Consider the following 12069-nt stretch of genomic DNA (forward strand, 5'->3'; position numbering starts at 1 on the left):
CCGCATTCCCATTTTCTCTTTCTGGAACTCTTGCTATCACAGTGTGGGATCTCCTGGGCTGTCATTTAATTTTCTTATATTTTCTCTATTACTTTCCATCTCTTTGACTTTATCATCTTTCTGGAAAACTCCTTCAATTGTTATTCTCAAACTTCCCTAAAATCTTTCAGTTCTATTTTGATTTTTTGTAATTAATAACTCTCTGTTGTTCTCAAAGGTTCCTTTTAATAGCATCCTGTACTTGCTTTATGGATGTAACATCTATTTCAATCCCTCTGAAGATATCTGTGATGGGTTGTTTTTTTTTTTAAGTTTTCTTCTTGCTGTATCGTCTGTTTCTTACAAGTTTTTTTTTCCATTTGTTCTCGTTTGTCTTTCATGTTAGCTCCTTTCCTCAAATGAACAGAGGTATTTCGTCGTCTGCTTCTATTTAAAAGTACAACACTAGAAGCTGACGAAAAGCTCTGTGTGCGGAGGTGGGGCTTCACCACCGTGTCCTCACTGTAGAGTGACGTGGCTGGGCAGCTCCACTGGGGGGTCCCCCTGAAGCCAGTACGTCTGGGTGTATTTTCTGGGGCTGGGCAGGTCCCCCAGAGAAGTGTCTTCTGGGCTCCTGCCGGGAAGCCAAGCACGTGGCTGCCAACGTTCAGGGAGTACAGGGGGAGAGGCTGGGACGCCCCCAGTGCAGGACATGTACTCTTCCGTGCCCTGGTCACAGCGGCCCCACCCTCCGCAACGTGTGTGTCCTCTCCAGTCCAGAGGCCTCTGGTTCACTCTCTCCAAACAGTAGACCTCAGCCTTGAGCCAGGGCTGCAGAGGGACCTCGGGGGTCTCACTGCTTCTGCCACCGGACTCTGAACCGCTTCCACTGTTTTCAGCTTCCCTTCCACTCCCAGAGGTACCTGGAGTTGGCAACTACCAAGCCTTCTGGAGACTCTGAGATATAAATCAGGTTGCGTCTCCCATCTCCCACAGCCAGCCTAGGATTTCATTTTCCCGGGTCTGCTAAGTTTATTAAATGTTTGTCTGAATTCTGGTTTCCAAAAATTGGCAGCATTCTCTCTTCCATTTTCATATTCCTTGCGGGCTTGCTTTTTCAAAAACTGCTGTCAATTTAGTGGCATTTCAGGGAGGAAGGGAGCTACGTGAATATATTTAATCTCCCAAGTTTAACTAGATAAGAGATTAAAATTTATACTAATCTATACTTAACCACGCTTAAGTATAATTAAGCATCTACATACGCTATTATAACTGACTCATTTACCATGTACTGGTGTATATATCTATATCTATCTATATCTGTCTTAACTCCAACGAACACATATAAAAACACAACTGCTAATTCTCGACTTCAGCTAAAAGTAGAAAGAAGTAGGCTATCCGGAATATGAGTGTATGTGTTAAGTGTTTCATGACTATGTGTACTCTTGGGTTCTGAGGCAGGAGCTTGGAGAATGGCAGTTTCTGTAGCTTTTAAAATCATGATGAATAACCATGGTCTACTTCAAAGTCCTAAATACAGAGGAAGATATTTACAGTACTGTATTAGAATCACATGACCACTAAAATGTTATTGTATACTATCACTGATAAAAGTTGATACCAAAATTTAGTTCAAAAATGATAATCTGTTCATATTTGTTCTTTAATTTTTTTTAAGGTAATGGGCAAGTAAAGAGGTTTCAATTATCATTCTACAGGCCTCCTGGCAAAAACTGAGAAGTCTAAAGACAGAAAGAAATGTTTGATAGGACATGATAAAATAGTTCAAAGGCAGAAAAACACCCAAATATGTCTGTAGCATTACTTTCTCTATAGGACAAGGAAATGCAACATAAAAAGGCCTCAAGACAGAAGCAAATCCCAGTTAAGTAGTAAAAAAAAGTAACGGGTCAGAAAGATGATGTCATTGCCTGTTTACACACAAGAGTACAGAATACAGGAAATCAAGCATATTTCTTACCTCAGTGCAAGGAGGGAAAGCAGCTTCTTGGTTATCTCTGGGATTGGGTGGCTGAGACCCAGGAGTGTCAACAATACAAAACACACATTTCATTTCAAAGAAATCGGATCTAATGACCCTATAAACCTGAAGGTGGAAGAACGGCAGAAAGCATTTATGTGCAAACTCGGGATATCCCCGTGTGTTGGGCCAACAAGATTATGACGCCTGTAGGTGAGGCTGAGAAGGCCCTAGGTGAGGCAGTTAACCGCGACGGACTGAACCGCCGGCCGTGAGACTGATCACGGACACAAGAGAGGCGGATGACACTGAGGTGCAACTAAAAGAATAGGAGGAAGTGGTAGACAAGAGTGCCAGCTCAGGAGCCAGGGACCATCTCACCCACCTGAGAAAAATCTCAGCAGTTCGACTCCTAGTGAAGTTCCAACCTGAAGAGGGCAGTTCACACCATCTTTGGAGAAGGGAGAGTAGGAAGGAATGGGAAAGGAAGAAGATCAAGTAATGATGCCGGGAAAACTCAGAGTCAAAAGAGGAACTGATGGCAGTGTTCGAAAGGGATGGAAGTACTGACGGGCCAGTCATTTCCTCTGTGGTTGCTATCGTACAACTGGCACGTACTGAATGGATCTCTCGTGTGAACCAGTGCCCGGATCATTTTATGCCACAGAGAAAACATCTAAAAGCGCTGAAAGCACCGTGCTGCTACCAGTGCCTGTGCTGGGTCGAACAGGGCCCCCTCCCCAAATTCACATCTATCCAGAACCTGGAAATGTGACCTGATTTGGGGACTAGGGTCTTTGCAAATGTCATCAAGTTAAGATGAGACCATCCTGGATTAGGATGGACCCCAATTCCAGTACCTGGCGTCCTTATCAGGTGGGACACACAGATGTGCACAGGGAGAAGGCCACGTGAAGACGAGGCGGAGACGAGGGATGTGGCTGCGGGCCCAGGCGTGCCCGGGGGGCACCGGCAATCCCCGCAGCGAGGAGGGGGCAGGAAGGAGTGTCCCCGAGCCTGAAGAGAAACCCTGGGCCCACCAACACCCTGACGTCAGACTTCTCTCCTCCCGAAGTGAGACAGAAGACACTGCCGCTGTGCTGAGCCACTCAGTTTGTGGCACTCTGTGGCAGCCCAAGGAAACGAATGGAGCAGGCGAAGGAAGAGGAACTGTGTTCTCTCATTAACTCAACCAAAATTTAATGAGCACTACTACGTAGCCAGGCACACTGTTCTAGGGGCTGGGGTTACATTCTGTATGTTTTCTCAGATATCACTTTCAATACTGGCTCTAAAACTATGGTACTAAAAGCAAATTATCTTATCAACAGGCTAAAATAATTTGAAACTCTAAAATCCTAAGACATAAACCCACAGTCCGGGTAGGGCCCAAACAGCAAATTTAAAAAATGTTTCAGACACACAAAATAAGTAACTCTTTAAAATTAACCATTTTTTTTCTTTCATCTTGATAAAATTTTACACACACACACACACACACACACACACACACATTATATGAAAAAGAAAAGAAAGTATCAAGAGTATTCCAAAGCTCCCTTTATGATTGGTACTGGGTTTGAATTATAAATAATTTTTCTGTTAGCCATTGTATTCTACTTTAATTTATTCCATTTATTTACATTTTCTGAGGAATATATTTCAGAATGATTTTTAGGTATGTTTCCTATTCCTTTCAAACACTGATATAAAAGGTAGGTTTAGAAAGGGTATTGAAGGAATGACTAGACAAATTTAACACATTAGCTAGTTTAAGGGAAGTGTTACTCATCACGGAGTCAAAAGTTGGACTTTTTATTAATAAATAACAAAACTGGGAAATACCTACTAATCTTGGAGGCAAACTTTTTTCTCATGCCCAGAAGCAAACAGTCAAGCACACACAGGCAGCTGTTGAATAACGGTAGTCCCACAGCCGTCTTCCCACCATGTCCATGAGGGGGAACCGTAGATCTCTTTAGTGACACCACACTGCCAGAGGGCAGCTGCGATGAGGGGTTAGTCCGTTTTCCTCACGAATATGCCCCAACACTGATCATTTCAAGTACACGAAAAGCACTTGATACTGACCGACTGATATAGAAAATAACATGTTCTTAGAAAACTCAATGTACTGTAATTTTAATATAACTTCAAATGACATGAATATCTTACATCACCTTGAAAGCGAAAGGAAATGGGTTTTACTTTTCAATTTCAAAACAAGTTAGCTGTAGATACTCACACTATAAAGGTCTCTTGTTTCTTCTTTCATTTTAGGGATCTCCAGAAGTAGAGCCCAGACTTCACCTCTGAGCTGGAGTGGGATTCCTTTGTAAATTCTCCTATGAAACTTATTAAAAGAAACATAAATTGAAGGTTACAAATGACCAAATCTTAGATTGATCCCTCAAATCAAACTAATTAGTATCTGTCAGTCCTTCGTTTTCAAAGTATCCATGACAAATGATACATTTTGACATGGCACACTTGGATCCTATCATCTCTCCTCTTTGGATAGTGATGGAGACATACACAGAAAGAAGTCACAAGTAAGAAGGTGGTAATATGACTAGTACATTTCAGTATTTTCATGCCATTACAAAGGCACCCCTCATACAAAATGAAAGCATAATCAGTGCTCTTTTTTAAGGTGTGAACACGATTTACACATTCCCTGTTGATATAATTAACTAGTTATGTACTTTCTTCCTTTTCCCCCGTTCGTCTAAAAGGCTCCAAATAACAAAAAGGTCGCCTTGTCCCACAAGTGTTTTCATGGCGTGTAAATACTGGAAGCCCCAATATCTTTTCCTGCAGCAACCCCTCTCTGGGGCTCTCCAGAATGTGTCAACATAACATATCCTGTTATCTTCGGCTAACTCCACCCTCAATCTTCAGTTCTCTCCCTGACTCCTGGCCTCCCTGTCTCTCCCCTCCAACCCACCACCCCCCCTCCCTGCCTCTCCCTTTTCCCTCTCCTCTTTTCAATTTTGGTAGCTCTTCAGGAATACCTTGCCATCACCTTTGAACGAAATGAAGAATAAATCATCAGCTTCATCAACTCTTTGGGTCCTTGTACACTTCTATCACTCTACGAATCTTAAGACTGTATACACTTCTCCACCTTCTTGAGATTGTCTCTTTTTTTTCCTCAAGGCTAATTATTCAAAATAACATACAAATCTATTGTGGTCATTACAAAGTTGTGCATAATAAAACCTGAAACTTTAAAGTAAATGCCCAAACAAGGAAATGATTAAACAAATTGTGGCAGAAATCTTAAGGAGTAAGGTAAGAATAGGTACATAATTACCTTTACGATCAAAATAATCTATGTTAATAGTATGGCTAAGAAAATAAGATGTAAGTTCTAACTGAAATGCTGACAAGTTATGAACTGATAAGCAGAGTTTCAACTCCTACTACATACTACCTAGTTTTGGAAAACTAATGCTTTAGTAACAAAGTCATGATGTAGCTTTATGAAACCGACTGCATGGTTTAAAATGAGTAACACTGTAGAACTTTTATTGTGAAACAGCGAATGTTATGAAGTTGATTCATTAGGCAAATTCCGTATGTAATTTCAGCTTTGTTCTCCTGGTATGAACACGCTACGCCTCAAATGTGAAATTTCAGCAGATAGTGACTAGAATCATCCATGTGCTAACTCACACAGTCACTCTAACCGCAAGCATATATATATGGAAAGATTTTGTGTAAACTAGACTCTGCTACTTGGAGCTTTCCCAGGTACTGAACATTAACCACCATTAATTGTAAACTGGGTGTGGTTTAAAAGAACAGTGAATTTAAGATTTACTTTCCTAAAGAAAGTGTGCCATCTACATTCATTCCAAAGCTGTAATATGTATTATTACACTTTTTTAAAGGAGTACCACCCACTAAAAGTATTTTCAAATTATCTGCTACATTTGTAAAGATTGTACTGTAAGCATCAGGTATGAATATCAGAAGGTGTGGAAATTACTGCAAATGTGAAAAGGAAAATTTCAATAGTCAAGTGGAAGATGATGGCAGGTAAACAGTAACTTCGGTGGACTCGAATCTCCATTAGGCTGATGTTTTCAATGAATAAAAAAATAAGAGTTCCTACATGTATTTCTCAAACTACATGACCTGAAAAGACTTTAGACATTATTTTACTGTTTTCATTCAATTCTGTATTCAACAACTATATATAAATGTCCATTTTTCATCTTACAGTAAATCTAAAATTAAAACAAAAAAGACAGCTTGATTTCTTCCTTTCAAGACAGATGGCTTTTCTCTCTTATTGTACTGATCACATTCTCCAGTATAATGCTAAACAGCAAGGGATGAGAGTAAATATCATGTCTTCTTACTGATCTTGGGGGAAAAAAATTTACTCTTTCACCATGACAGTCTGATGTCAGCAACAGTTTTGTAGACGCCCTTGATCATGTCAGAGAAGTTTCCTTGCATTCTGACTTAACTGAGAGTTTTTATCAGGAATGGATGTTTGATTTGTTAAATGCCTTTTCTACACCTATTCAGATGAAGTGTTTTTTCTTTTTTTTTAGTTTTTTAATATATGTTGAATTACTTGAACTGATGTTCAGATGCTAAACTAACTTTGTATTCCTCAGATAAACCCCATTTGGTCATGATTTGATGTGCTAAAAAAAAAAAAAATCAAGGGATGATTATATCAAGAAGAAATAAGAGAGACACTTCAGGTTAGAAAGAAAAAATTAATGATCCCAATGCTACTCCAGAATTAAAATGAAAAACGAGGCATAACTTTTACTGAGCATTTACTATGTCCAGGAAACTATTTTAAGTTATTTATAGATGTTTCTCCCATTTAATCACATCAACAACTGTTATTATCCCAATTTTCTAGGTGGTGACAGTGAATCACAAAGAAGATAAATAATATGCCCAAGACACACACAAGATATCACCGCCTTTTAGCAAAAGATAATGATTTTACATTTTATAAAAAACAAAGACCATCTTTCCAAGACCACAATGCATGTAGCTAGTAGCCACCGTTCCGCTCAAGTGAATTTACTAAGATACATGGATCAGAAAATATTAAAGAAATCCAAGAGCAGAAAGCATTAAAATGATGATAGTGAAACTGTACTTAAAAGGTAAGCATAACATACAGAGTTCTCACCTCACCATGCCATACACCTGAAACGAACCTAACATTGTATGTCAGCTACACTTCAATTAAAAAGCTCAAAAGAAATATAAAAAGGGATGCATCTGGAATTCAAGCTTTAGGAGGTAATGAAGTAAAGCATGTAAACAAAGTCACATATATCAGGAAAAATTACATTATGAGACCCTAAAATAAATAAACTGTGCTTATTGTTTTTCAAATACTTGCACTGTTACATCACAGACTGACATTATGGCAACATATTTTTTTCATCACAAATTTTCAACTATCATAGAAATTTTGGAAATTTTGTAAAACAAAGTAGGAATTATATCAAGTACAACAGTTACTAATAAAATTTGCTTATTCTCCAGAACGGTAGCCCAGTTCACATTTGTTGAGAATCTTTTAACTGGCAAAGTAGTATCTCGTACTGGCTCTAACAGTCTGTAAAGGAGGCAAAGCAAGTGCATCTCCCCTTTAAATGCTGGGAGACCAGGGCCCAGAGAAATGGGTGCTGAGGTCAAAGAACTTCATCTTCTTACTCCTACTTCAGGCCACTTCCGGCAAATCACACTGCCTCGTAAGAGATCACAGCTTTCAATTAAGTAGTAGACTTCAGCACAAGGTGATAGCTGTGCGTTCCAATTCATAAATGAGTATCGTTCATTCTAAAAAGAAACTTTGTAGTGACTGCCTGCTTTGTGGCCAACACTCACTAGGTACTATGGCCATGAACGTGAAAAAGTTCCTCGGAACTCAGTGGGTAGCAGTGAAAATAATCATGTAAACAGATAATTATAGCATCAGCTGGCACTCCTTTATTATCGAATAAAGTCACATCTAGTACTTGCTACAGAGCTGTCACACCCTGATGGGAGATGTTGTGACAGAGACAGACTCAGAGGGGGCCAGGGTGGGAAAAGGAGAATGGTAGGCATGCAAGGGTGGTTAGTCGTCATGTCAAAGGGAAAACCAGAAAAAGTTTAGGAATAAAGGTGTTGAGGTGAGGGCAGTGAATCTGCTGTGGTGGTCACTTCTTATCGGTCCCGCAACAGTGGCTCTCATCTTGAGACTGTATCAGAGATACCATAACGGAGGAAGGGAGGCATGAACTGTACATGACAGAGTTAGGGAAGATCAATACTGAAGGACACACAGAGATGTGCCAGGAAGGGGAAATGTGGGTGGAGATGACGGGGAGGAGTATAATCAATCAAATAACAATAACAACTTTAATAATAAAAGTTACGCTACCATTTTCAGATTATTTATTAGGAGGCAGCATATGTGTTTCTATATCAATTTATTTCTTGCAATATTATCACGTTCCTAAAGAGGGAGATACGATTATCATCCCCGTTTCATGGATGAGAAAATTAAGGTGCAGAAAAGTAAAGTAACTAACTCTAAGTCCTAAAACTAATAAACTAATCAACTAAAGAACTGAAATTCAGTTAGTCCAACTTCAGAAACCACAGTTTTAACAACCACGATTTAGAGTGTGTCTATATGTTGGATGTAAACAACATTTTAATATTCCAATTTGAAAAGTACTACCTTTAAAACTGTTAGAAATTTATTTAATGGATATGATACATCAAACCTTAAAGAAAAAATAAAGTAAGGTTCCCTGAAATCTACTTTTGCTTCCAGTATCTTTGTTTCCTTGCCAACACAATCAAGTAGGCTATTTCAGTCACACAAATCCTTTTAAAAATCCATCAACTGAAAAACAACCCATCAACTGACTTAACATGTTCAATACTTCTTTCTAACCTTAGTGGTTTGAAAATAGTGATGAATGTGCCGATCCACATCATCATGGCGGCCAGTGAGTCAACTTTTCAGCCCACCAAACACGGCTCAGTTTGGGGGACGTGCAAAACCGCAAGTGTATACCATGAAACCGAAGCTCACTCTGCTTGTCTCTTTACTGCCTCTCCATTTTCTTTCAGCTTCCCTGCTCCATTAGCGCCTTCATCTCTGCCTCCAGAGAGGCAGGAGTCCCTCGGGTCCGGACCTAAAAATGTTATTTGTTTTTCTTTTAAGTTTATTCACTGATTTTGAGAGGGACAGAGGGAGGGGTAGATAGAGGGAGAGAGAGAATCCGAAGCAGGTTCTATGCTGTCAGTGCAGCGCGATCCGTGATACCACGACCCGAGCTGAGATCAAGAGTCAAGCTCTTACACGACTGAGTCACCCAGGAGCCCCTGGATCTAAAACAGCTTTAAACCATACACAAGGCCCTACTGCATCTTATAACCGTGTTCTACTTCCTCTGACCTTTTGCTGACAAACACCAATAGGAAAAGCCAACATAGAAGATGATACAACAAATGAACCGTTGAGTCTGGACGTGGTATCTCCTGCTTGCGACTAACAAGCTGTGTGACCTTGAGGAATTTATTTATAAACTTTGTGCCTCCATTTTCCCATTGTACAATAAAATGCTAATGTAAGGTCCATTCAATTATTTGACTTTAAAAAAATAACAAGTGTATCTTTCGTAGGTACTCAGCTGTGACACAACTTAGACACAATTACATCACAACTAATTACATCGTAATGTCTCCACTTAACAGAGATAACTTTGGGGCACCTGGGTGGCTCAGTCGTCGTCCGACTCTTGATACGGGCTCAGGGCTGATCTTGCGGTTGTGGGATTGAGCCCCACGTCAGACTCCCTGCTCAGCTTGGGATTCTCTCTCTCTCTCTCTCTCACTCTCTCCCTCCCCTGCTCATGCTCACTTGCTCTCTCTCAAAACAAATAAACTTAAAAAAAAAAAAAAACCAGAGATAACTGCATTTAGTAGACTATATTTTTAAAACCCAATACTATTTAACACTGGCGCAGTGAAAACGGAGAGACAGTGTTCACGCTGAGAACACACAAGCAACACCAACAACCTGAATGGAAAGTCTTCCATTAAAGCTTGGATTCTTAACAACTCCATCCAATATTCTCTATCACAACTGTATTTTTCCTTCAAGATATTTTTAGAAATTTCTTCGTATTACCATTACATAAGTAAGGAATCTGTGGAGAGAAAACGTATACCTCCTCTTGGAAGAGAAGAAAAATACGTGTTTTTTTTTGTTTTTGTTTTTTTGCCTCAGTACAATTTAAAACTAGGTATGAACTGAAAGCAGCGATTCTTTTAAGAAGGTACATTTTGTTTCACATCAAATTGGACCATATATATCATCAAATAGTTCCAGCATTATAGCTGTGGGAAAGGGCTTTAAAATTACACATCAAAGGAAACAGTTCTGTTAAAATCTCTCTTCCTGGGAACTACATTAGCCAGAGTTGCTGTCAGAATAATAGCCTAGTAGAATTGCTTATTTTTACACAGGCTTACATACTTTCATAGATACATGTATACTAAAGAAGAACATTAAGCCGTATAATTCTACAAATATTTTGCAGGATTGAATGGGAGATGAAAGGTAGGTGCCGTGTGTCAACATGTACCCTGTCATCACCACTTGAGCAATCTTTCCACAAGGACATGAGGTAAAGTAGGTGCCAACTTTGGGCCAGTATGAGCGGCAGCATGATAAGGAACAAGGGCACAGATGTTATACCTCACATTCTACTCTAAACTGATTCCTCTCAGAAAACATCTTTGAGTTCCAACCTAATACTAAAGCAACAGTTAATAAAATCAACAATCCCAAAATGAACTTACACCTGATGAAAATAAAATAATAAAAGAGTCTAAGAGACTTTAAATAAGAGTATTTAGGATGCTCAAAAAGAAAAGGGACATTAGTCCTGTGAGATGCCCTATGACAAAAAGATTTCCACCATCTAATAAGTTTCACTCAATTTAAGGTCCCTCAAGGTGTGGTCCCCCTACCACATGTTATAATAAAGACTCTGAGGAGTCCTGTAATAAAGGACTTAACTTTGCTTAACTTTGGCTCGTTCTGATATTCCCAACTTTATTTAACCAGAGAGCCCTTTTCTCATTAAAAAACCAGAGAGCCCTTTTCTCTACCACCATGAATTTCACAGCTTCCCAATGCATAAAGACTTTTGTGAGGAGACTGGGGTGATACTAAATAGATGTGTGTGTTGTTTTAATTGGTTTAAAACTTAGCACCAACCGTACAGGGCAAAAAGATTTCAGGGGAGATTTGCTAGAAGCTTTTGAAAAGGAGATTGCTCCTGCTTCAGGGAAAGCTTTGAGAGGCCAGCCCTCTTCCTGAGCAGTGTGACATGTGGATATGAAGCCTGGAACTACTGCAATGATTTTGATCACACAGGGGAGCCAACCTCAAGATAAAGCTGACACTGCAGAAGTCAGAGAAGAGAGAGGGAAAGAAACTAAGTCATAGGCAACGCAATGGAGAGTCTGAAGCAAATCACTCCTGAAACCATCCTACCTCTACACTGTCCAGTACATTCTCTTAACTAGACATTCTGTTACAACATAAATACTCCTAATTTACTAAATTAAGTTATAGTGAAATTTTTAACAAGAATATGAATACTCCTATCATTTAAGAAAAGCTTTTATTAGGAAAATCCACATTCAATTTGTATAGTATCAGATAGAAATAACATTATTTTAATTACCTTTTCAGTGTTCTTATATTTTTCCCATCCTTTTAGCATTTTCAACCACTTAGTCGTTCTTTCAATTTCCAGTTGTTTTTGCTAAAATGAAATTGAAATCCAATGTTACTGTTTAAGGCTTCTGTACTTACAAATTACCAAAAAAATTACAAGATAAAAAAAATGCTGCTTAACAATGACAAAAACTACCAAAAAAGTTAAACTCTTAGATAGCAAATATACTTTCTAACTCTAAGAAGTTAGATAATTGATTATAGTTGTAGCAATAGTATCCCATAGCTAAAGACAGGTAAAGAGAAAGGAATCGTTTAAATTTTCCAATGCTTTTAAATTAATTGCTGAAAATACTATGTATTC

At 39.0% G+C, this 12069-nt stretch overlaps 1 protein-coding gene across 6 annotated transcripts in view; it reads right to left on the bottom strand.

Annotated features, from left to right (window-relative positions):
• USP6NL (USP6 N-terminal like) overlaps positions 1 to 12069 on the bottom strand; it is a 183420-nt gene that overhangs the window by 45898 nt on the left and 125453 nt on the right. For all 6 annotated transcript variants that reach the window (XM_049626838.1, XM_049626836.1, XM_049626837.1 and 3 more), the window contains 2 exons: positions 11713 to 11793; positions 4212 to 4319 (listed from right to left, as the gene is read on the bottom strand). In XM_049626838.1, the coding sequence (XP_049482795.1) occupies positions 4212 to 4319; positions 11713 to 11793 (189 nt within the window). The remainder of the gene's footprint in view (positions 1 to 4211; positions 4320 to 11712; positions 11794 to 12069) is intronic.

This window comes from Panthera uncia, chromosome B4, assembly GCF_023721935.1.
Source record: "Panthera uncia isolate 11264 chromosome B4, Puncia_PCG_1.0, whole genome shotgun sequence".
NCBI lineage: Eukaryota > Metazoa > Chordata > Mammalia > Carnivora > Felidae > Panthera > Panthera uncia.